The 27,075-nt window shown below is 36.2% G+C and overlaps 1 protein-coding gene across 50 annotated transcripts in view; it reads left to right on the top strand.

Annotated features, from left to right (window-relative positions):
- Positions 1-27,075, top strand: part of UTY (ubiquitously transcribed tetratricopeptide repeat containing, Y-linked) — a 267,961-nt gene that overhangs the window by 81,778 nt on the left and 159,108 nt on the right. For 49 of the 50 annotated variants that reach the window (XR_010119798.1, XM_055269631.2, XM_063635455.1 and 46 more), the window contains 2 exons: positions 5,155-5,209; positions 8,217-8,251. The exons of the other annotated variant lie outside the window; for it this stretch is intronic. Coding sequence is in view for 48 of the 49 variants with exons in the window: in XM_055269631.2 (XP_055125606.1) it covers positions 5,155-5,209; positions 8,217-8,251 (90 nt within the window). In the remaining variant the exon portion in view is untranslated. The remainder of the gene's footprint in view (positions 1-5,154; positions 5,210-8,216; positions 8,252-27,075) is intronic. 50 annotated transcript variants of the gene reach the window in all.

The following is a 27,075-nucleotide window of genomic DNA, read 5'->3' as shown; positions in this document are numbered from 1 at the left end:
GCTGTTTAAAAATGTTTGGCATTTTATGCTGTTTGGGGGTGTGAAATAGTAAAGCAGTAATTTTACCGTAGCATTCAAATTTTTTACTGTTCCTGGCAGATCTTGAATACCAACAGATTAAATGTAGGCTGAGTTATTTGAATTATATACCTCTCTTTTTTCTTTAGGTTTTACTGAAATAGTACTAAAGTTGTGTAATCTTACAAGTTATTTTCTTTTTCCCTTTTTTTTTTGAGATGGAGTCTTGTTTTTGTCACCCTGGCTGGAGTGCAGTGGCATTATCTCAGCTCACTGCAACCTTTGCCTCCCGGGTTCAAACAATTCTCCTGTCTCAGCCTCCCGAGCAGCTGGGACTACAGGTGCCTGCCACTACTCCCGGCTAATTTTTGTATTTTTATTAGAGGCAGGGCTTCACCATATTGATCAGGCTGGCCTTAAACTCCTGACCACAGGTGATCCACCCACCTTGGCCTCCCAATGTGCTGGGATTACAGGAGTGGGCCAGTGCATCTGGCCAAGTTCTTTTCTTTTCAGGCCAGTTTCTATCCTGTGGTGACTTGTTTAGGAAAGGCATGTGTTCTCTTATATTTAATAATATAGTTTCAGGACAGATTTTACTTAAAAATATAGTATAGTCTGAAGTGTGGCTATTATGCTTCCCTTTTTGTGTTGAGGAGAGTAAGTATGCTGTACTTCCAATACTTCATATACTTAAAAAATAGTCTGTATCATCTTGCTCTGTTAGCATGTTAAGGATCCACATTGCAGTTTGCAAACCAAGTATCTTAGTTCATTTCTGCCCCTGCAATGGAGTACTAGAGACTGGGTAATTTATAAAGAGATTTATTTGACATGAAGTTCTAGAGGCTAGGAAGTCCTAGATCTTGGGACCATGTCTGAAGAGAGCCTTCTTGCTGTGTCAGAAAATGGTGGAAAGTGTCACATTACAAGCAAGATAGAAAGATATCAGGTGAAACTCACCCTTTTTCTAAGGAACCCACTCTTTTGATGACAGCATTAATCTATTCATGAGAGAGAGCCCTTATGATCTAATCACCTCTTAAAGATCTCTACTCTTAATAATGTCACAGTGCCAGTTAACTTTCAACATGAGTTTTGAACAGAATATTCAAACTACAGCACTAAGGGAAAATAATGTTCACAGTGTCCAAATGTTGGGTTTTTCTTCAGGAAATAAGGTTTTTATTTCCCAGTTTTCTTTTATTATTTTTTATTTCAAAAATATGTATGTATCATTATAAAAGGTAATAACAAACAAAGATCCTATATCCATCAGTTTTTCTCAAAGGTTAACATCTAGGAAATTGACATTGATACAGTCCAGTTTTTTTTTTTTTTTGAGCTTTTTATTTCTAGTGTCTGCAATTGTTTTGATCTTATATGAAAAGAAAAACTTTAGCCTTCATTTATTTTTAGGTTCGTTGGTTGGGGCCCTGCATATTAGACTGACAGAAAAACTAACAAGAGAAAAATAAACAAATGTATTAATGTGTGCATTACACATTATACACTGGAGAACTTTGTGATGAATGTCAACCTAAATAATCAAAAAGGTCCGCATAATGTTTAAGGAGAGTTTATTCAACTGCAAAGCTAAGGTCCCTGCAAACACAGATTCCATAGAAAGGAAGTTAGTTTTCCAAAGTGTAGAAGTTGGGGGTCACTTATACAGACAAAGCTTTCTGTATAAGGCTTACTGCAGAGTTAACAAAAATCTGATTGTTGAGGTAGTCTTTTTCTTTCAGGAGAGGTATATTCAACACTTCACACTAAAGATGTAACTGTCCTGGGGTTTTGGGCACCATCCAATCTGAATTAGGCCAATAAAAGGACAATTAATCTCAAAGATTAGTGATTGGAATGGGGAATGTGTGGTGTCTCCTAGTTATTTACTGAACAAGATCAATGAGCAGGAGCTATGATCTAAGAAACTGTAAGAAACAGAATTGCAAACATTCTGTGTGATTCAGTTTCCAGGGTTTAACTTCCCCCTTGGCATCATAAATTTAGAGGGTCCTGAAGATTTATTTTCTTTCTGTGAGTAACTCAGAGGAGTGTACAATAGGGGCTGCTGTGAGATGTAACCAAAAGAACAGTAAATTTATAGAGAAATGACAAGACAAAGGGAAGGACTTGAAGTTTCCATGGACAGCAAATTGTGGAAAGGTAAATATTTGGCAGCAGTTATATAGATTAATCCTGTACTGCCTTTAGGCTTATAAGAATATAGAGTTGTCTTCAGAAATTAAGAATCACCCTGTCCTTTCAAGCAGAAAAGAGGATAGGGAGTTGTATTGTACCTGTTTCTTATTTGCCTGTGGCTCAAAATAATCTTTATGTCAGAATCGCATATTTTGGGGTGGCATATTCTAAACCCCTTCATACGTTATTGTCTCTCATTAGTGATTGATGAAGTATTTATAATTAAAAGCCTATTTGTATTATGAGTAATTTACCAATTTCAGAATGTGTTTCAAGCAGTAAGTTTTAAAAAATGAAGTTAAATATTAACTTCCTAAGTTAAATGAAGCCTCGATATTTTTAAGTTTTGTCTTCTTTATTTGGTTGCTGTTGTGGGAAGATATACATAACATAGCCATTTTAGTGTACATTTCAGTGGCATTGTTTACAATGCAGTGTAACCATTACCACTCTTCATTTTCAGAACTTTACATTATCCCATACAAAAATTTTTTACCCATAAATCAATACTTTGCCATTCCCTTTTCCTCCAAGTACCCAGGAGTTCCTTTATTCTACTTTCTGGCTCTCAGTAGAACTCTGCGTGTCTTATGTAAGTGGACTTGTACAATATTTGTCGTTTTTTATCTGGCCTATTTCACTTGGCATATTTCAGGTATTCATCAATGTGTTTCAGAATTCCTTTTTGTTTTCTGTAGTTTTTTGAGACAGGGTCTCACTCTGTCACCAACGCTGGAGAACAGTGGTATGATCTGAGCTCACTGCAGCCTCAAACTCCCTGGCAGAAGCTTCCCATTCCTTTGGGATGAATATGGCTGAATAATATTCTGTTCTATAGTTAAACCACATTTTCTTAATGCTTTAATCTGTGGTGAACATTTGCGTTATTCCATTTTGGCTCCTGTATTAATGCTACCTCGAACATTGGTGTACACAGAGATTGAGTCCCTGTTTTCAGTGCTTGAGGTCCAATTTCTTCACTGCTTTGCCAATAAATGAGAAAAAAAGAAAGAAAAAAATCTTTTTCATTTGTTTGTTTGCTTCATAGTAGCTATCCTAATGGGAGTGAACTGGTATCACATTGTGGTTTTGATTTGTATTTCTCTTAATAGCTAGTAATTTTGAGCATCTTTTCGTGTATTTATTGGCCATTCATATTGTTCGAGATGTCTGTTCAAGTGCTTTGCCTATTTTCAATTTTTGGGTCTTTTTGTAACACATTTTGTATTCTGTATTTTAAGTCCTTATTAAGTTTATAATTTGCAGTTTTTTTTTCTTTGCAGTATCTTGATTGTGGTTCATTCATGTACAAAAGTTTTTAATTTTGATGAAGCTAAGTAAATCTGTTTTTTTGTTACCTGTGTCTCTGGCATCACGTCCAAGAAATCACTGCCAAATTCAGTGTCATAAAGGTTTTTCCTGCTTATTGTTCTAAGACTTTAATAGTTTTAGCTCTTAAGTTTACATCTCTGATCCATTTTAAGCTAACTTTTGCATATGACGTAACAGAGGCCCAACTTTATTTTCATACAGATACTTAGTTTTTCAGACACCATTTGCTGAAAAGCATGACTTAAATATTATAACACAGATGCCAAGCCTGTGTCTACTAACTAAAGGGTTCACTCTCATGATGCTATTTGTGATCATTCTTTGATTGTAGTATCATATAGCAAACATTAATTTTGTTCTTTGTTAATTGGCAGTGCTCAACTTGACTAGGCATATTTAGGTTTTCAGTGATTCCCACATTGATTTTTCCTTTGAAACTTGGTTTTTAAACGTTGTTGAATATAATTTATTTTTACAAAGAACTTATGTTCTGACTATGTGTAGTGTCATTTTAAACATTAATATTAGTATCTTTAGTACAATTTTAATACTTTCATTGTAGACAATGATCTTATAGTTTACTTTTAAAGTAAATTGTTCTTTGTTGGTATTGTGGTTGTTTTTGAAAGTTAGTGGAGGCTCTGAAAATTGAATATTTATGGCAATAGTTTGTAGAATGTTTGAAAGAGATGTATGCATTTTTTATTTAAAAGTTTTAGGGCCTATTATCTTTAGTTAAGTAGTTCATAGATTATAAACATCAAATGTTACTGTATGATTTTAACAGTTATTCATTCTATCTGTAAACAGAGAATTAGAAGTTGGTTTGCATTCTGCATAGGCTTATATGATATATTTAGAGTAGAAATATAAGTGTTTTAATATTTCATGAATGATTAGATATTTTATACACACAATTTACATACATTTAAAATGTTTAGCACCGTGTTTTAAATATGTTTAAAAGCACCCTGTTTCATTGCTTGAGGTCCAATTTCTTCTTTTGTCAATAAATAAATAAAAAATTATCAGCAAAGAACAACTACATTTCACATGTGAATTTGAAAGTAGGTTACTTGATGTGTATAAGTAGGTTGTACATACAGGTTTTAAATGTTCTGAAGTACAGTGACATTGAAGAATCAGTAAAACCAGGTATGTTTTATTCTTTATGTTAATTCTCATATTATCTAAGTTGATTTCTAAAGTTCAGGTCTCAAGATAAGCTATAATGCTCTAAAAATATAATAGTATTTTCCAGATTTTAAAATAATGAAGTACATGTCTGATTTTATACCTTAATATTTTGTTTACTGGAAGACTCAAATATCTGAAGTTTTTAATAAAACAAAAATATGAATATAGTAAATTCTTCTGTATAGCCTCCATTCTTAACTATTTCATGGAAATAACTTGATTAACAGTTACATTTTCCACAATAAATTTGGAATTATAGTAGTTTTATTTGGTTGAGTGTAGTGCATTGGTGTATAGCATAGCTTTGTTATTTTATGATAGACATTGAAAGGCTAAAATAGAAAATGTCATTTTATGCAATTCTTAATTTAGTGCATTAATATTTTTACTTTTCTCTTGCAGCATTTTCAGTTAGCCTTGATTGACTGTAATCCATGTACTTTGTCCAGTGCTGAAAGTAAGTATTTTTAAATAAAATACTTTCGAGCAAAGAATATTGATGATACCTTTTTGTCTGCTGATACCTTTGTTTCTGTTCATTCTTGAGAAGAGAAATGAGAAGTCATGTGCCTGATTCAGAGAGTTTAGATCACTGGAGTTGAATTGATTTGGGTACTATTTTTCTTGCCCAAAGACAGTCAGTATTATTATTTGATAAATATAGAAATGACTGGTATGTCACTTCTATATTTATCACTAACAAATAGTGATTACCTTCTTTAGTAGTTCTTCTCCCTTTGTGGTGTCTGTTTTCATATTAATAAATTACTTCACCTTTTAATATTTTAGGATTTGCACATAGCATAAGCTTGACTATTTTTCGAAACTTTTGTGTACTTGGTGATGTTGCAAAAATCAAGTTTTCAAAGCCAATTTTAAACAAAACCTGAATAAGTTAAAAATATGTAATTTAAAAAATAAATGCTGTTTTTTGAACTCTTTAAGATGAATGACTACAGTTAATATTTTGGGGAAAAAACACATTTAAAAAATATGAAAATTTAAATTACATGATTTTCCTTCGTAATAAAAATGTTAGAATATTAAAGACTTTTTATGTCAATTTTTTACCTATTTGAGTCTATAATTGAATACTGCCATATTCAGTATACCTAGTTATATAGTTACACTCCCTTTTAATTTATAGATAAGAATGAAACATGGGCTGGGAGCAGTGGCTCATGCCTGTAATCCCAACACTTTGGGAAGCCAAGGTGGGTTGATCACCTGAGGTCAGTAGTTTGAGACCAGCCTGGCCAACATGGTGAAAACCCCATCTCTACTAAAAATACAAAAATTAGCCAGGTGCAGTGGTGCACACTTGAAATCCCAGCTACTCAGGAGACTGAGGCAGGAGAATTGCCTGAACCCAGGAGGCGGACGTTGCAGTGAGGCAAGTTTGTGCTACTACACGCCAGGGTGATAAAGCAAGACACTGTCTTAAAAAAAAAACAGAAGGATGAAAGGTGGAGATTTTTATCCTACAGAAGATGATGTTGTATTTTATGGGATGGTGAGGTCAGAGACCTGGGACTCCAGCCTAAATTTGTATTTTAAGTTCAGATAGTGTTAGCATGCCAGTTACCACTAATCTTTTCTATTATCTTTATTTGGTGGGTACAGATATGGGGGATATGGGATATAGTTTTTGGTTATCTCTTTGCTGTGTGTGTGTGTGTCTGTGTGTGTTTTAATTTTGCTTTGTCTTTTGAGACAAGGTCTCACTCTGTTGACCAGGCTGAGTGCATTTGGTGCAACCATGGCTCACTGAAGCCTTTATCTCCCAGGCTCAAGTGATCCTCCTATTTTAGGCTCCCAAGTAGCTGGAACTTTAAGGCGCATGCAATGCCTGGCTAATATTTTTATTTTTTGTATCTTTTGTGGAGATGGGGTTTTGCCATGTTGCTCAGGCTGTTCTTGAACTCCTAGGCTCAGGGCCTCCCAAAGTACTAGGACTACAGTCACAAGCCACCGCACTGGTACTTTTTCCTTTTCTTAATCTGTCATCCAGTTTCTCTCCAGCAATTCAGAGATGTGAGATTTTGATTAACTAGATTTTATGTGGTAAGGAAAACTCTGTTTGAACAGAAGGGAAAATGAAGAAAACCTCTCAACCTTTGTAAACCACAGTGGGTGTGTGTACATATATATGACTTTTTTCTTTTGTTGCTTTTGTTTTTTTGGGGGGAGAGGTTATTTTCTTGAAATCATACAAGAAGATTTTTCTTTTATTTTACGGCTCATTACTTAACTTTTTATATTTGTCTGTTTTTACAAAGCAATAACTTAGTTTCAGAAAGTTTGTTTGATTTTAGTTAATTACAAAATTTTGCAGTAATTTTTTCTCTTATGGTAAGGAATTTATGGTTATCTAATACATTATTCTCCAATATTAGATATGGGGAACTTACTGGAAAGCTGTGGAACATATTAAAGAGGCTGCATTCTAGACATTTACCCAGCTTCACTACACCAAAATCTGAAAGAGTTTAGCTAGGAATTGGTAATTATATCAACCATCCCAGGTGTAATTTACTTTTAGGACATTGAGAGAAATGAGCGAGGAGAAGCAAGGAGGGAAGATTCGGAAGGGAGGAGAGACAAAGGGATGTCAGAATTTCATGATTGCACTGGGACTTTTCTTTAAAAATATAAATATTCTGTTTATAATTTTGGAAGTTTTAAAAGATATATCCTAAAACAAAACAAGAAAAGGTGTTTATCATGGATGAATAAAAACTATAAAATTCAAATAGTTGGACTTGTAATTATCCGTTCTGATTTTGTTGTGTGCTCTTGTGGGGGAATTGGGCATCAAGAAGGGCTGCAAAAAGAAGCCAAATATTCTGCCTTATTTGAATCTTCAAATAAATTATTTTGAAGTCTTGCTCTTTAGGTAGTTTGACCATTTGTGTTTGTTCTTGACCACAGTGATCTATTTCTGAAGAATTAAAAGAGCACTAAGTTTCCTTATGTTGTTACTAGTATTTGATCTATAACTTAAAAAAAGTTGTTAAAGATTGAATATAAAGAAAAAGCATACACATTGAAAAACATTCCTTGATTACAGAGTAAATATTATGTTTTTAACGTAAAATTTTGAATACCATATGTCAAGATATGTAAACTTAAATGCTTGTATTTCCTTAATACTCTGATTAAGAACTTTTTATGATGTATACTTACCTATTGCGGATTTTAATGATTATTAGTTATAAATAAATTGGTTACAATATTACTTAATCTTTTATATTGTGTTTCTTCCCATGATCTTTATTAGGTTTAATTGCATTTTGTTTGTTAACTTTGCATTCTGTTTAAAACAGAAGTTGCACCCCTAGTCAAATGTATGTTCCATAGTTTTAGCATTTGTGTATGTCTGACATTTTATATTATCCCTACTTTTTGTTACTTTATTACATTAGACTGTATTGTAACTGATCTTTTCCCATGATCCATTGCAGTTCAATTTCATATTGCCCATTTGTATGAAACCCAGGTAAGTGTTTTAACTTAAGAACAAGAATAAAACAGTCACCTATGCTTTAGATGAAATGAAATGTACTTGAAAATATCAGGCTTTAAATGAAATAAATGTATTAGACAATTTGAGTTGTGGGTATTATACTCTTGCATATATTTTGTATTTTACTCATTAAATGTGTTTGAAATTTTGTTTAGTAAACAATTTGTTAAAGACAAATAAAGGAATTTGAGATTTATATTTAATGTATATATAGCAATTTCTGTAACTACCTTAAACTCTGTATTTTAATTTATTTCCTAAATACAATACTTGCTATGTATGCGGTGCTTTGACTTAATATAATTTTCCTCTATACCTTTATTTAAGAAGCTTTCATCTAACCCTGGATGTAATGTCTACTTTTCTTTTAAAATATTCATGAATGATTGTAATAAGTCACTGTTACTGAAGTTTTTTGTTTTTCTTTAAGATTGAGGTATCTTTTAAACATCATACCATTTGAAATGATAGTTACCATTAGTTCAAGGCTGTCTTGTTTTTAAAGTTATTTCATCTTTTTTAAAAAATATTTTGCTTTGTATAGCAGATTTTATTATAATATTTAAACTATACTATATACTAGAGTAACATACAGATTTATAGTTTGTGGTGGAGTTGGTAGACTTAAAAAATTAGTAGCATTTCTTCATATTATAAGTAGCTGAACATTTTGAATTTAAATTGTGAAATAAAGAGAGATTTAATAACCATGTCGGGCATGGTGGCTCATGTCTTAATTGCAGCATTTTGAGAGGCTGATGCAGGAATACCTCTTGAGCCCAGGTGTTTGAGACCAGCCTGGGCAACATAGTGTGCCTATAGTTCCAGCTACTTTGAGGGCTGAGACTGGAGGTCTGCTTGAAGAGTCAGAGGTTGCAGTGTGGTGTGATACTACACTCCAGCTTGTGCGGCAGAGCGAGACCCTGTCTTAAGGAAAAACAAAAAACAAACAGAATTTCATGGTGGGGGAAGCTTGTTACACACATATGTAATTTTTTAGGTCTACCCTTATGTTTCTAGCACAAGTAGAAAATAGTGATGTAGAGAAGTAGATTTGATGCAGGACTTTATCCAAGACAGGAAAGATGCTGGTATTTTCCATTTTTCATATTACTATAAGATGCAGTAAGATACAGAACATTTAACTGGCTGGTTCTTTAACTCATCTGTGACAACCTTCATGGGAACTCTTTAAGAATTATCTGTATGTTTCTCTACTTCACTTCTCCCTGTGCTCCGCAAGATACACACAGTGGCCTTAGAGATTTATTGAATCAAAGTTGATACACCTTCAGGTTGGGATATTCTAACCTAGGGATTGATTGTGTTTTACAAAATGCATTTAAATCCATTTATGCTGGAGGTTGCAGTATTTCGAATTTTTGCAGTCATACCTTGGTGATGACCTTAAGCAGTAGGATATGAGTAATCCCCACATGCTTAGCGTTCCAGTAACGGAACACTAGGCATAAATGGGTGAAGAATTGCCCATCTTTTTACATGAGTGTCATAAATAAAAATTCTTAACCTGCCATTCCAAGTTTTGGGTATGTATTTTGTTTCATTTATTATGTTGTTGCTCTTTTAAAAACATTTTCTTAATCTTTTGATCTAGGAAAAGTAATTTTATTATTTTATTTTTTAAGAGACCAGGTGTCCCTTGTTGCCCAAGCTGGAGTGCATTAAGGGGACAATTTTAGTTCACTGCAGCCTTGAACTCCTGGGCTCAAGCCATCCTCCCTCTTCAGCCCCTGGAGTAACTAGGACTATTAACATTCCAAGCCAGTTTGTTTTAATTTTTATTACAGATAGGGTCTTGCTGTGTTTTTAAAGCTGGTCTCAAAACACCTGGAATGAAGTGATCCTCGTGCTTCAGCCTCGCAAAGTGGTGGGATTACAGGTGTGAGCCACTGTGCTTGGCCCCAGTTAGATAATTTTTTATGACCTCAATAAATGAGAAGAGCTGGTGAAAATTATGCTTGACAGTAAAATATCTTCAAACTGTTTTTGATTCTAACATTAAACATGCCTGATGTATTATTCTATTCTCTTGCTGTTAATAAGGACATCCCCAAAACTGGGTAATTTATAAAGGAAAGAGGTTTAATTGACTCAATTCAGCATGGCTGGGGAGGCCTCAAGAAACTTACAATCATGGTGGAAGGAGAAACAAACACATCCTTCTTTACATGGTGACAGGAAGGAAAAGTGGTGAGCAATAGGGAAAAAGTCCCGTATAAAACCACCAGATCTTGTGAGAACTCACTCAGTATCATGAGAACAGCATGAGGGTAACTGCCTCCCTTATTAAATTATTAATATCTCCCACTGGGTCCTTTCCATGGTACATGGGGAGTATGGGAACTACAATTCAAGGTGAGATTTGGGTGTGGACACATATCACGTGACATAGAGGAACTAATTTTAAATGCATTCTACCTATTAGTATTGTTTGTACAGTTGAAGATATTAAAATAGTCTCAATTTGTATCAAGGGAAAGAAATGTATGAATTTTAAATGACATAGTGTAATTTTTAAAGATACAAATATAAAAAATTATTCAGTGAGTAATCAGTGAAGTTACAGAATTTTTATATTTGAGTCTTTAAAAATTAGACTATACCTGTTTGTGTAGTAGAAGTCAGTAAAATAGAGTGGGGACGTGAAGTCTAAACTGAGTAGAGTCTTCTCAGAGTGGAAAAATGGGTATTGTGCTTTCATATGGTAACTTCATGTTAGTGGACGTGTTCAGTGGAATTCTTTATCTCAGTGATACCTTACTTGTAATATAAGAATGTCCTCCTCATTTAAAACTGTTACAAGCATTTATCTTCCATAAGTAGGCTGAAATGTAAAATGTATTATTGTGTGAGTACATATGTAGGTTATTTTGGTTTTCCTAATTTTTAATCAGTAAATGAAAGGCTTGTCAGCTAGGTTTTCTTATATCCTTTTAGTATCTTGACTGTCACCTGATAATTACATTTTCTTAAATTTGCTGAGCTTTTCTTTTTCTTAATCTTTCAATAGCCAGTTAAACAGGCTTTGTAGCTTTTTGGATAAACATATGGTTTACCCTTACTGTGTTGTTATGATGATTCATTAATTGCTAAAATCAATGTAAGTTCTTAACAAAATACCAGCAAAAATACTAACGAGATAAAAGTACTAAAAAATATTACCAATCCAAATTCAGTTACACATTGAAAGGCTAACATACTATGATCAAGAGGGAATTATCCATAGGATGTAATGATCATGCAAACATTGACAAACTAATCAATGTGATATACTACATAAACATAAAAGACAGATGATTATATGATTATCTCAGTGGCTAGATTAAAAGCATTTGACAAAAACTCAGTGTTTTCTCATGATAAAAATTCACAATGAATTACATAAGGAATGTATCTCAATATAATTAAGGCCATATATCACAGATCTATAATTAACATCATCCTCAACTGGGGATAATGGAAAGCTTTTTCACTAACATCAGGAGCAAGACAAGGATGCTCACTTTTAGTACTTCTGTTCCACATAGTACTACAGAAATACAAAAAACTGTCGTAAAATTTGTGTGGAATCAAAAGAAATCCTGAAGAACTAAAGGAATCTTGGACAAGATAAACAAGGCTGGGCCATTACACTTCCTGATTTCAGAGTATATTATAAAGCAATAGTAATGAAAATGGTAAGATAGTGACTGGTATGTAAAAAGATGCATAGACCAATGGTACTTTATAGAAATCCTGGAAGAAAACCCCACATACATTGGGTCAGCTGATATTTGACAAAGGATCAAAGAAAATACAGTGGAAAAGGTTAGTCTTTTTTTGGGAAAACTGTACATCCACATATATAAAAATGGAATTAGATTTTTATCTTACATCATACACAAAAAACAACTCAAAATGAATTGAGGACTTCATAAGACTTAAAACCATAATAGAAGAAAAGAGCAGGGAAAGCTGCATGACATTGATCTTAGCAGTGATTTTTCTGGATGTGGCACTAAAGACATAGGTAATAAAAGCAAAAATAGGTGGATTGCATCAAACTAAAAAGCTTGTATACAGCAAAGAAAGCAATCAACAAAGTTAAAAGCATCCTGGGAGTTTGGGAGATGGTACTTGCCAACCATAAATTCCAGTAAGGGTTAATACCCAAGATATCTCCAAAACTCATATTACTCAGTAACCAAAAAGTAACCTACAAGTAAAAGTGAGCAAAAGGACCTGGATAGACATTTTTCCAAAGATTCATTTCAAAGATTCATTTTCCAAAGATTCAACAGGTATATGACACACTACTTAGTAGAACTAATCAGGGAATTTCAAATCAAATCCATGAAATATCACCGCATATCTTAGGATGGCTATATTAGTCAGTTTTCATACTGCTGTTAAAGACATACCCAAGACTGGGAAATTTAGAAAGAGGTTAATTGACTCACAGTTCTGCATGGCTGGGGAGGCCTCAGGAAACTTAGAATCATAGCAGAAGGTGAGGGAAAGCAAGGCATCTTCTTCACAAGGCGGCAGAAAGGAGTATTGTTAAGCAGAGACGGAAGTGTGAGAACTCACTATCACAAGAACAGCATGGAGGAAACCACCCCCATGCACCTGGTCTCTCCCTTGACACGTGGGTATTAGTGGAGATTACAATTGAAGATGAGATTTGGGTGGGGGCCCAAAGCCTAACTACATCAATGGTTGTTAATCAAAAAGTTAAAAGTGATACTGAGGATGTGGAGAAAAGAGAACGAACCATACAGTCCTGGTGGGGTATATAAATTGGTACAGCCATTATGGAAAACAGATGAAGGTTACTTAAAAAATTAAAAATAGAGCTACCATATAATCCAGCCATTCACTTCATATATATCCAAAGGAAACAGCATCAGCATCTGTCTGCACTTCATACTAATTGAAGGATTATTTGCAATAGCCAAGATGTAGAAACAAACTACATGTCCATTGAAAGATGAATGGATAAAGAAAACGGGAGGGTGTATCTAAATATATACACAATGGAATGTTATTTGACCTTTACTATAATGCATGTTGTGAAATGTTTAAAGACACATGTATAAAATAAGTATCTACAAATGCCATTTGCATGTAACATATGCAGTAACATCTGTTTTCTTCTTGGATATTCTTCGTTCATTTTGATGAGATAACTGGAGCATTTCATCATCTATTGGTACTTCTTTTGGTGTTACTGGTACATGTTTTTAACACAGTAAATCTCCTTAAGCCTACTTTATTTTAGTTTTGTGTTTAGAAATTACGTAATGAATCCAGAAGTTGAATCCTTGAAAAGATCAAATGGATATTTCTCACAGATGAGAGAAAGGAAAAATGTTAAAAGTAGTGTTAGAGAAATTTGCTACAGGGTTACAGATGTGTTAATAGAAGATATTTTAGAACTATTGTATAAAAATATAACACGTTTGGAAATCTGGAAACTTTTTCCTAGCAGAACATAAATGATGAAATTTTACCCAGAAGTAGAAAACTGAGTGGGCAAGTTGCTGCTCCAGTCTTATTCATAGAAATTAAATTTTTTATTGTTGTTAAGACAGTTTTACTGTTGTTGCCCAGGCTGGAGTGCAGTGGTGCAATCTCAGCTCACTGCAACCTCTGCCTCCCAGGTTCAAGCGATTCTCCTGGCTCAGCCTCCCTAGTAGCTGGCATTATACGTGCCTGCCACCACACCCAGCTGATTTTTGTATTTTTAGTAGAGAAGGAGTTTCACCACATTTGCCAGGCTGGCCTCAAACTCTTGACCTCAGGTGATCCACCCACCTCAGCTTCCCAAAATGCTGGGATTACAGGCATGAGCCACCGTGCCCAGCCAGAAATTAAAATTTAATATAAAAAATTTTAAGGGAAAACCAGATGGATTTTCTGACTAGTCTTTCAGATTTAGAAACTAATGATATTTTAACATTCATTTTGTTATAATGCTGCATAATTTTGAATGTGTTTGTACAAAATGAAAAAGGGGTCTGTGAATTCTTCTTCCTTCTGCCTCTAACTATATTTATTACCAAAGCAGCCACCAGTGTTAATAGTTATTTGAGTATTGTACAAAACTCTTTTGTTTAGGTAAATTCACACATGTATTTGTATAATTTGTTTTTGTTTTCCTTTATTCAAATTATATGTAGCCTGTGAGCATATTCTCTTTGACTCTGAAGCTTGTTGTTTTTTTTTTAACTTATGTTTTGGAAGTTACTATTAGTACAAGTAGAGCTGTATGGTATAATGTCAGTGATCTACTTTGACCAGTTTAATAATTGTGAAAATTAGAAATAATGTTACTGTGAATAATTCTTCATTTAAGCCATTTTAAACATGAATGAACTGTTTGTTTGTTTTGATAGAGTCTTGCTCTGTCACCCAGGTTGGAGGGCAGTGGCGCAATGTCAGCTCACTGCAACCTCCTTCTCCCATATTCAAGCAGTTCTGCCTCACCCTCTAGAACAGCTGGGATTACAGGCGCGTGGGATTACAGGCGCATGGGATTATAGGCATGTGCCACCATGCCTGGCTAAGTTTTATATTTTTGTAGATACAGGGTTTTGCCATGTTGGTCAGACTGGTCCCCAACTCCTAACCTCAAGTAGATCTGCCCACCTCAGCCTCCCAAAGTGCTGGGATTACAGGATTAATAACCACCATTCCCAGCCTTCATTATTTCTTAAAGTAAATCATAATTTAGAATTAGTTTTAGCACCAAAAGTTTGGGTACTAAATTTTGGTACAAAAAGACGGATTTTATTCATATAAACAGACAAAAATATTCCATGTCAGAGGTAAGCCAGATCTGGTTTTTATGTAAAAGAATATTGTGTTAGGCATAGTCTTATTCCATGAATTTAAGTACAACTGAACATAAAGATATTATAAGAAAATACTTTGGGATATAAATGAAAAAGACACTTAGAAATTAATAATGTAGAAATTTTTAGAAAGTATGCCTTAATGTTCTTCCCCCAGTGAATAAAAGCAGACAGAACATTCAAAAGTTGCTTCAAGAAAAAGAAGTTGCATGTGTATACAACATAAGAAATGGCAGAGGTGAAATAATCATTATTAGAGAAATTAAAATAGCTCACAAAAATCTATTCTGGAGAGCTCCATGTGAACAGAGGTTGAGACAGAAGAATTGTGAGGCTTAGTGGCTCACACCTGTAATCCCAGTGCCTTGAGAGGCTGAGGTCAGAGGATCCCTTGAGGCCAGGAGTATGAGACCAGCTTGGGTAACATGGCAAGACTCTTGTCTTTACAAAAAGTTTAAAAAAATTTTTTTTAGCTAGATGTAGTGGCTCATTTCTGTAATCTCAGCACTTTGGAGGCTGAGATGAGAGAATTCTTTGAGGCCAAAAGTTCAAAACCAGACTGGGCAACATAGCAAAATGTACAAAAATTAGTCAGGTGTAGTGGTGCACACCTCTCTCCTAGATACTCAGTAGGCTGAAATGGGTACATTGAGCCTGGGAGTTGGAGATATAGTTAACTTTGATTGCTGCCCTGCAGTTTCGAAGACAGAGCAAGACAGAAGAGAAAATTGTACAATATTCTAAGGCAGTACATACTACAAATATATCTCTTCATGTAAACATTAACATCAGTTTATATCCACAAAGTGTAATAACTTGTTAGAATTGAGTCTTCTCATCCAGGAATATTTCTCTATTTCTTCTTTGGTATTGTCATCATTTTTTTTTTTAATTGTTGTTATTTTCCTCATATAGATCTTGTATATGTTTCCTAGATTTATACCTACTTTATTTTGGGAATGTTATGTAAAGAGTATTGTGTTTTTAATTCCAAATTCCACTAGTTCATTGCTGGTATATAAGAAACAATTGGCTGGGCACAGTGGCTCATGCCTGCAATCTCAATTATTTTGGGAGGCCAAGGCTGGTATCACCTGACGTCAGGAGTTGGATACGATCCTGACGCATGATGAAACCCCCGTCTTTACTAAAAGTACAAAAATATTAGCCAGGTTGGTGGCACTTGCCTATAATCCCCAACTACTCGGGAGGCTGAGGCCACAGAATCACTTGAACCTGGGAGGCGAAGGTTGCAGTGAGCCAAGATTATACCATTCCACTCCAGCCTGGGTAGCAAGAGTGAAACTCCATCTCAAAAAAAAGAAACAGTTGTCTTTCTTCGTATAACTCTTAGATCATGCAATTGTGAGTTAATCTCTTACTTACTTCTGGAGGTTTTTTTTGTCACTTCTTTCAGATTGTCTACGTACTTTATGTTGTCCATGGAGAGAGCAGTTTTATTTCTTCCTTCCCAATCTGTAAACCTTTTGTTTTTTAATTATTAATATTTTTTGAGATTTGGTCTCACTCTGTTGCCCAGGCTGGAGTATAGTAGGGTCATCTGAGCTACCTGCAACCTCTGCCTCCCGATCTCAAGCAATCCTCCCACCTCAGCTTCCAGAGTAGGTGGGAGCATAGGCATGCACTACCACACCTGGCTAATTTTTGTATTTTTAGTAGAGTCAGGGTCTCACCATGTTACCCAGGCTGGTCTTGAACTCCTAAGCTCAAGCCATCTGCCCACCTCTCCCATAGTGCTGGGATTGCAGTGATCTCCTTGGCCTGCCGTCATGTGATTTTTTTTTTTTTTTAAAGCCTTTTGATTTAATGGGTTACGTTAATTGATTTTCAGTTAAACTGTCTGCACATCAGGGATAAATCTCACTTGGTTGGATTGCAAAATAGGTTGTTGTATTTCATTGGCTAATATTTTGCTGAACATTTTTGTATCGTATTTACAGGAGATTTGATTTGTAGTTTTTGTTTCTTGAAATGTCTTTCTGATTTTGGATTTAGAGTAGTACTGGCCATGTAAAATGAGTTGGCAAGTATTCTATTTCTTTCTCTTTAAAGAGATTGTAGAGAATTGTAGTTTCTTCCCTTAAATATTGGTAGAATTCACCAGTGAGCTGATGTAGGCCTAGAGCCTTCTTTTTTAGAAGATTATTTATTATTGCCTTGAATTTTTTTTACTTGATATCTACTTACTCAGATTATGTGAGTTTTGGCAAATTGCCTTTCAAGAAGTTGGTTCACTTCCTCTAGATTTTTTGGAAATTTTTTGATTGCGTTCTCTTACAATCTTTTAATGTCCGTGGCATCAGTAGCTACATTTTTGCTTTCATTTCTGATCTATTTGTGTCTTCTTTTTTTATTAGCCTGAAAGGTAGGGGATTATTGCTGTATGGATCTTTTCACAGAACTAGTGGTTTCGTTGACTTGTTTTTTATTGATTTCCTGCTTTCAGTTTGATTCCATTCTGTTCTAATTTTTATTACATAATTTTTTTATATCTAATTTGCTCCTTCACATTTTTTAAGGTGTATGCATAAGTGATCGATTTTCGGTACTTTTTTTTTTTTGAGATGGGTCTTGCTCTGTCACCCAGGCTGGAGTACAGTGGCGTGATCTCGGCTCACTGTAAGCTCCACCTCTTGGGTTCAGGCCATTCTCCTACATCAGCCTCCCGAGCAGCGGGCACTACAGGCACCCGCCACCATGCCCAGCTAATTTTTTGTATTTTTAGTAGAGACGCGGTTTCACCGTTTTAGCCAGGATTTTCTCCATCTCCTGACCTTGTGATCCGCCCTCTTAGGCCTCCCAAAGTGCTGGGATTACAGGCGTGAGCCACCGCGACCAGCCAGTTTTTGTGTGTGTGTGTGTGTGTGTGTGTGTGTGTGTGTGTGTTTTAGACAGAGTCTCACTCTGTCACCCAGGCTGTAGCACAGTGGCACAATCTCAGTTCACTGCCACCTCCACCTCCCAGGCCGAAGTAGTCCTCCTGCCTCAGCCTCCCAAGTAGCTGGGATTACAGGTGCCTGCCACCACACCTGGCTAATTTTTGCATTTTTAGTAGAGAGAGAGTTTCCAGGCTAGTCTCAAACTCGTGACCTCAAGTGATCCTCCGGCATTGGCCTCTCAAAGTGCTGGGATTGTAGGCATAAGCCACTGCACCTGGCCCAGTATGTCCTCTTTTTGATACATGCATTCAGTGCTGTAAATTCCCCTGTAAGCACTGCTTTTGCTCCATCCCACAAACTTTTATAAGTTTTGTTTTCATTTAATTCAAAATGTTTTTTTATTTTCTTGAGAACTCTTTTTACTCATGCTATAATAGGAGTGTGCTATTTAATCTTGAACTATTGTGGAGATTTTTTTTTTTTTTTTTTTTTTTTTGAGACAGAGTCTCGCTCTGTCGCCCGGGCTGGAGTGCAGTGGCGCAATCTCGGCTCACTGCAAGCTCCGCCTCCCGGGTTCACGCCATTCTCCTGCCTCAGCCTCCGAGTAGCTGGGACTACAGGCGCCCGCCACCGCGCCCGGCTAATTTTTTGTATTTTTTAGTAGAGACGGGGTTTCACCGTGGTCTCGATCTCCTGACCTCGTAATCCGCCCGCCTCGGCCTCCCAAAGTGCTGGGATTACAAGCGTGAGCCACCGCGCCCGGCCTTATTGTGGAGATTAACCAGTCCTTTTACTTTAATTGACTTACAGTTTATACATCTGTCGATTCCTAGATTAAAGCTAATAGGAGTGTGCTATTTAATCTTGAACTATTTTGGAGATTAACCAGTCCTTTTAATTTTATTGACTTCTAGTTTAAGTCTGATTTGTAGATTCAAGCTGCCCTCCAACGTTTTATGGTTTCTTATTCTTTGAAATTTGTTAAGGTATATTTTATCACACAGAATGTGTTGTGACTTTGTGAATGTTTTATTTGAATTTAAGAAGAATGTGTATTCTGCTGCTGCAGGCTACACTTCCAAAAACAAATGGAGGTTGAAAATGCAGTGTTTATGAGATGAAGACCCAGGGATACAGAGTGGACTCTTAGATACCCTGGTTACACAGGGTAATTTGTGGAGCTTTCGTATGTGTGGATTTTGGTGTCTTCTGGGGTACTAGAACCAATCCCCCATGAATATCAAGGGATGACTATATATTCAGTTGGTTGATGGTGTTGTTGATTTTGATTTCCACTGTTTCTATGTTTTTATTGATTGATATTAAATTCTACTCGGCTACTGAATTCATCTGTGTTTCCTTAGTGTTCTGCCTTTTTTTGCCTTATTTATCCGTTGTTAGGTGCATAAATGTTAAGGATTGTTATGTCTTCTTGGAGAGTGGACTTCTTTGTTACTATGTAATGCTGCTCTTTATCCCAGAAAACGTTGCTTGGCTTGAAGTGTGATGTGTTTCCTGCTTTTTTTTTTAATTACAATTAGCATATATTTTATCTTCTCATAGCATCTACTTTTAATATTTTTAAAAAATATTTTAAGTGAGTTTTTTAATTAGTAGGAAGAGTACACTGTAAAATAACAATAAATAGTATAGTAAATACATAAATCAGTAACATGGTCATTTATTATCATTGCTGAGTATGTTATACTGTTCTGCACTTCTAGGCAACTGACAGTGCCGTAAGTTTATTTACATTCACATCACCACAAACGCAAGTATTCCATGGCACTAAGACTTTAACATGGCTGTGATGCCACCTGGGATAAGAATTTTTCAGGTCCATTATAACGGTATGGGACCACTGTAATTTACACAATCTGTCATTTACTGAAAAAGTTGTTAGGTGGAATGTGGCTTTAATTGGATTAGTATCTGCTGGTTTTGTTTGTTGCCATTTTTCTTTGTTTCTATTTTTGTCTCTGACTTGTTTCCACCTTTTGTGGTTTTAACAGAGCATTATGTAAGATTGCATTTTCACTCCTGTCTTAGTGTCACTTACTCTTTTTTTTTCCCCCACCCAAAACAGTTTCACTCTTGTTGCCCAGGCTGGAGTACAATGGAGTGATCTCTGCTCACTGCAGCCTCCGCCTCCTGGGTTCAGGCGATTCTCTTGCCTCAGCCTTCTGAATAGCTAGGATTAGAGGCATGTGCCACCACGCTAATTTTTGCATTTTTAGTAGAGATGGGGTTTCATCATGGTTTCAAACTCCTGAGCTCAGGTGATCCCCTCACCCCGTCTCCCAAAGTACTGGGATTACAGGCATGAGCCACCATGCCCAGCCTGTCATTTAGCTCTTAATTGTGCACTAATAGAAGTCCACTATACTATAAAGCAGCACTATTGCTCTTTACCCCTTCACTGGTAGTGAGCGTACTTTAGAATAATAAAATAATTCTAATTTTACTTCCCTCTCCCTGTATCATTCTTGTTATTCATTTCACTTATATTGTTTTAAATGAACTGTTAATTTGTTAGATCAACTAAGAATTTTTATAAGTATTTATATTACCTCCACTTACCCCTTTTTTGATGCTCTTCTTTTCTTTGTGCGTATTGAGTTTCTAACCATTGTCAGTTTCCTTCTCTCTAATAATTTGTTTTAGCATTCATTACAAAGCAGGTATGTTGGCATTAACTGCTTTCCTTTTTTATCTTTTTGAGTAGGTCGTTTTGTGTTCTTCATTTTGGAAGGACAATTTATTAGGGTATAAAGTCCCCGGTTGGTGGTTTTTGTTTTTTTCCCCCTGTAAACATTAGAGACATTTTACTCCTCTTCTTACTTTAAGGAGAAGACATAGGTAATATTTATCATTGCTGTCTAATTTTTTTTCCTTCTAGTTTCTTTCGGTATTTTTCTTTATCTTATATAGTCCGAAGATGATATGCCTATGTATAAATGTGTGGGCATTTATTCTGCCCGGTGTTCCATGAGCTTCCACCATCTGTGGTTTTGTGTCTGAGATTAATTTGTGGATATTCTCATTTTGTTTCAAATATTTTATTTTTCTTATTCTGTAATTCCCTTTATAGGTAATTCACACTTTTTGACTTTTTTTTTTTTTTCGTTTTTCAATTTAGGAAGTTTCTGTTGGTAACCTCAAGCTAAGAGATTCTTTCCTCAGTATTGTTTATTTTACCAGTAAGTCTTCAAAGGTATTCTTCTTTTCTGTTACATTATTTTCTATCTCTAGCATCTCTCTTTGGTTCTTAGGAGTTCTCTGTCTTTCCTTTACGTGTTTTTGCCGTCTGCTCTGTCAGTTAAATCTCTTAGGATCTTAATTACAATTATCTTAAATTCCTAGTCTAACATTCGCAACATCCATGTCATAATTGAGTTTGGTTCTGATGCTTGCTGTCTCTTCCAAGTGTATTTTTTTGCCTATTTGGTTATTTTTTTCTTGATATCCATACCTGGTTACTAGATGTACTAGGTGTGTGTGTATATATATGTGTGTGTATGTGTGTATATATACACACATATATACATGTGTGTATATATACACACATACACACATATATATACACACACACATACACATACACATACACACACGCGCACATACCCCTTAATGTTGTGGTAAGTTGTGGTGGGGAGGAGGAACTTTGTATTTAGGTCTGTGATTTAGGTTTCAGTCTTTAATGAGTCTGTGCCTCTGAACTGTCAACTTCACAGTGCTTCTCAGATTTTCTTCCCCATGTTGATACAGGACAGGATAGCTAGATTGGGAGAACTTTTTTTTCCTCATTATTCACTGTGAGAAACTGGAGGTTAAACTCAGAAATCTATGTGTGTGCCCTAGATAACTGGGTCCCTCTGGTGTTTGTATCTCTCACATGGGTCCATGCTGAGCTCCTGTAATTTGTCGCTCACAGTTCAGATTTCCCTGTGACAGCACTGGTTCCTTCTGAGGATAGTGCTCGGGGGTGTTTGCTCTGGCCAGTCCTTATTCCCTGCATTAGTCTGTCATTTTCCTCCATTTGGGGGTTGTAGGCTTGTGCTGTGACCCCCACTTCTCTGATGAATCTAAAAAGAGCTGTTGATCTTTCAGCTTGTTTGGATTTTTACTTTGCTAGGATGGAGTGATGACTTCCAGCTTCTTAAATGCCAAATTGGAAAACAGAAATCTTTATTTTTTGAATGGGCAATACTCTGTTGCTTCTTTACATGTTCATTATGTTCTATTTGATACTTTAAATATTTTAAGATGTCAGTTCTAGAAGACAGTTTCTTCCCTCTCCTCAGAATTTGATTTTATTACTGTAGTCCACATTTCATTTTTAAATGACTGTTCAAATTATGTTTCCAGAGTCTGTATTTGCCAGGCAAGATGTCAGAGCCCCAACATGGGTTTGACTCAGCGTAAAACGAATTTACCAACAATATACGTTTGAAAAAGCAAAATTTGTTAGGAAGGAAGAATGCTGCAAAAGGGTGCGGCTAGGCACCTCATTGAGAGGACCATGGTGAATTTTCCTTAGGAGCATTTATGGTACTTAAAGTGGGAGCTTAGGATTGTAAAATTAGTTTCAGCATGGCATTCCAGAGATGTGTAGAAATTTTACTTACTTATAAAAGTTGAAAGAGGCCTGGAACCAGATGCCAACTTTAGATACTAAGGAAACCTGATTACTTCTGAATTCCCAGATAAGGAGTTTTGCCTCCAGATGGCCTCTTTCGATACTCACCAGGTGGTCTTTGCTCCCTTCTAACGTCCTCACATGAGGAATTCTTGCCTGTTTGATGGTCACCAGGTATTTTCACTCTCCGTATTATTTTTCATATGTGATCTCTATTCCTTTAGCTTGTATTCAGCTAACATTACATATAGATTTCTTTGCACACCAGGAGCCAAATAAAGTGAAAAGGAGAGAGCGAAAAAAATGAAAAAGAAAAACCCCTGAAACATTTTCCTCTTTGTAAATTGTCTGGTGTGGAACAACTCCAATACATAAGTAAGCTTACAAATCTTAGTTTTCCTCCTTGTCCTGAGTAATCAGATAGAAGTGAAATCAGGGAAAGGTGAATTCTTGTGGTTTTCATCTTCTTAGGTTTTTATTGAGCAAGCATGAGTCTTTTTCTGGGCATGAGTATCGTGTCCCAATACACACTGGCACTTTTGAATGTCCTAATTTACCAAAGAATCTTTCTCCCCAGCTTTTCCTGTCAGGCTCCGCTCTTGGTGCTGTATTTTATGACTTACTACAAATTCTTAATGTTTTTGGACAGGGTTTGCTTGCTTTTTTTTTTTTTTTTTTTTTTTAATGTTGTATTGAGGGATGAGCCCTTGGAGTTGTCTACTCTACCATTTTCTCTGGTGTTACTCCAGTCCTGTACTGTCAGTGCTTTTTTTGTTGTTTTTGGTTTGGTTTTGTTTTTTTAGATGGAGTCTTGTTCTGTCAACCAGGTTCAAGTGCAGTGGCGTCATCTCGTCTCACTGCAAACTCTGCCTCCTGGATTCAAGTGATTCTCATGTCTCAGCCTCCCGAGTAGCTGGGATTACAGGCGCCTGCCACCACACCCAGCTGAGTTTTGTATTTTTAGTAGAGACAGTGTTTCACCATGTTGGCCAGGCTGGTTTTGAACCCCTGACATCAGGTGATCCTCCCCGCCTCGGCCTCCCAAAGTTCCAGGATTATAGGTGTGAGCCACCATGCCCAGCCACATTTTTGTCTTTAAAAATTATTATTAATATTAAGGCCAGGCCTGGTGGGGCGCTGTGGCTCACTTTTGTAATCCCAGCAATTTGGGAGCACAAGATGAGCAGGTTACTTGAAGCCAGGAGTTGAAGATTAGCCCAGCCAACATGGCCAAACACTCCCGTCTCTACAAAAAATTAACTGGGCCTGCTGGCACGCACCTATAGTCCCAGCTGTTCGGGAGGCTGAAATGTGAGACTTGCTTGAAAAAAAAATTTTTTTTTTTTGAGACAGAGTCTGCCCTGTTGCCGAGGCTGAAGTGCAATGGTGTGATATTGGCTCACTGCAACCTCTGCCTCCCAGATTCAACTGATTCTCCTGCCTCAGCCTCCTGAGCAGCTGGGACTACAGGCGTGTGACACCACACCTGGCTAACTTTTGTACTTTTAGTAGAGACAGGGTTTTGCCACGTTGGCCAGGCTGGTCTCAAACTCCTGACCTCAAGTGATCCATCTGCCGTGGCATTTCAAAGTGCTGGGATTATAGGCATGAGCCACCGCACCTGGCCAAAAAGTTATTATAAATATTATTTGCCATTTTCCTATTCTCATACCTTCATCCTGTCTGTGTTAAATTTGAAACTCATTGTTTGTAAATGGCATATAGTGAGTTTTTTTTTTTTTTTAACCCATGGTTGTCTTTACATACTGCATTGAGGAAAATTATTGACCTTTTTGGGATTATGTGATTTATCTTTTAAAATTTCACATTGACATATCAGTTGGATGTTTGAAAATATCTATATAATTTTCTTCAGTTTCTCTGTTTATTTACAATATGCACATGTGACGTCTAGTGTCGACATTTTGCTACTTAGTTGAAATGTGGACATCCCTTATATCTATTTCCTTGCCCTGTTACCTTCCCCACTTTAAAAATAAGTTTGTTGTATCAGATACTTTTTAAAAAATAGCGAAGCATGGTTTTATAAACTTACATGTTGAAATCTTATTTTGAGTACACATATGTCTGCTCTTTTTTTTTCTTTCAGATTCTCTAAGATTCCTTTTTATCATTTCTTTTTGAAGAACTCAATTTTTATCATACTTTTTGTGGTAGGTTGGCTACCAACGGATTTCTTTATCGAGAATGTCTTTATTTTTCTTTGTTCCTGACATACATTTTTACCAGATATAATTTATGTTGAAAAGTCTTTTCTTTCAGCAGTTGACTAATACACGATTTCCTTTTTTGTTTCTGGTTTCAGGTGGGAAATTCATATTTGCCATAGATATTTTTGGATTTATCCCATGGAGCTTTGCTCAGCCTTTTTTGTTTTTTGAGATAGAGTCACCCTCTTGTCACCCAGGCTAGAGTACAATGACTCAATCTCAGCTCACTGCAACCTCCACCTCCCTGGTTCTAGCAATTCTCCTGACTCAGCCTCCTGAGTAGCTGAGATTATAGGTGCCTGCCACCAAGCCTGGCTGATTTTTGTGTTTTTAGCAGAGGCAGGGTTTCACTATCTTGGCCAGCTGGTCTCAAGCTCCTAACCTCATGTGATCCACGCACCTCAGCTTCCCAAAGTGCTGGGAATACAGGTGTGAGCCACCACATCCAGCCTGCTCAGCCTTTTGAATAGGTTTATGTCTGTTGACAATTTGTGACATTTAGCCATAATTTTATCATTTACTCTTTTTGTCACATGTGCTTCATATTTATGAATGCTTGTGTTGTAAATGCTTGATATTTCATTGTTGGTCCATAGGTCTTCATTTTATGTATATATTTAATCTGATTTTTTCATTGTTGTGCAAATGTAAATTCTGTTGCCAAGTCCTCAAGTTAATTGTAACAGAAGATTATGTTCTCTTTTCATTTCTGCTGTGCTACTGAGCTGTTCAGTGAGTTTTGTGTAGCATATTTAAATTTTATAATTCAGTTTCTTTCATTTTAAACTTGTATTTCTTTACTGAGATCTGTATTGTTTTCATTTGTTTCAAGGGAATTTGAAGTGATTATTGAAGCATTTTTGTGATGTAGATTCTGTCTCTGCTCTTCCAGACTGTGGTTCTAAAGAAAATTCCTTTGTAAGAGATTGGTGGTTCTATATTATTCTGTTTGTTTTAGTGTTCCTTCAGGTTCTCACTCTAATGGTGCTGTTTCACGGGAAGAGGATGCTCTCCACAGCCAGGCTGACTGGTGCCTCTTTGTGTGGGGGAAGGTAGTCTCAGCATTACGGGGATGAAAGGACACTCAGAAAAGGACTTTTGAATATGCCATTTATTAAAAGGGATCCACTAGGTTCTTTTACTTTTTTGGGTGCTCTACTGTTTTGTATTTTCAGTAATGGTAATGAGCCTGGTCATGCTATTCTTTTAGGTGTCACTACGTTGGTCTAGACCCAGAATGCCTAGCAAGTTTACATGTCCAGTTCTGGTTTTCTAAACTGTCCTTTGGTTGTGTCTCAAGTGACTTCCAGGGCTTGTCTAGTTAACTCATTTTGACAGTGTTCTCTGTGTATAATACAGTGATGATAGCATTGTGCTTCCAAAAAATGATAATGAGCAGTTGGACATTTATGCAGAAAAAATGTGGATCTCTACCTCACACTGTACCCAAAATGGAATTCAAAATGGATCACAAGCATACAAATATATAAGAACTTGTCTTTATTATTAGTTTTTAGATATAACACTTTGTACCATCCTTGTGAAAAAAATACTTATATTTGATAATTAGCATTAAAATCTTTTGCTCTCAGAAATACTGTTAAAAGATTGAAAAGATGAAGGGCCGGGCGCGGTGGCTCACACCTGTAATCCCAGCACTTTGGGAGGCCGAGGCGGGCGGATCACGAGGTCAGGAGATCGAGACCATCCTGGCTAACACAGTGAAACCCCATCTCTACTAAAAATACAAAATATTAGCTGGGTGAGGTGGCGGGTGCCGGTAGTCCCAGCTACTCGGGAGGCTGAGGCAGGAGAATGGCGTGAACCCTGGGGGCGGAGCCTGCAGTGTGCCGAGATCGCGCCATTGCACTCCAGCCTGGGCGACAGCAAGACTCTGCCTCAAAAAAAAAAAGAAAGAAAGAAAAGATGAGCCATAGACTGGGAGAAAATATGTAAAAATGACATATTCAATAAAGGGCTTTATAGAATGATACAAGAAGCTTGTAAAACCCAACAGTAGTAATAATAAGAAAATATTTAAAATGGTGAAAATATATGAAGAGAAACACATTGAAGAAGACACTCAGATTGCATGTAAACATGAAAAGATGTTACTAGGTAAATTCATGTTAAAACAAAAAATAAGTTAGTACTATTAGTATACAACTGT

This window comes from Symphalangus syndactylus, chromosome Y, assembly GCF_028878055.3.
Source record: "Symphalangus syndactylus isolate Jambi chromosome Y, NHGRI_mSymSyn1-v2.1_pri, whole genome shotgun sequence".
NCBI classification, from domain to species: domain Eukaryota; kingdom Metazoa; phylum Chordata; class Mammalia; order Primates; family Hylobatidae; genus Symphalangus; species Symphalangus syndactylus.
This window is presented reverse-complemented; position numbering and strand designations above follow the sequence as displayed.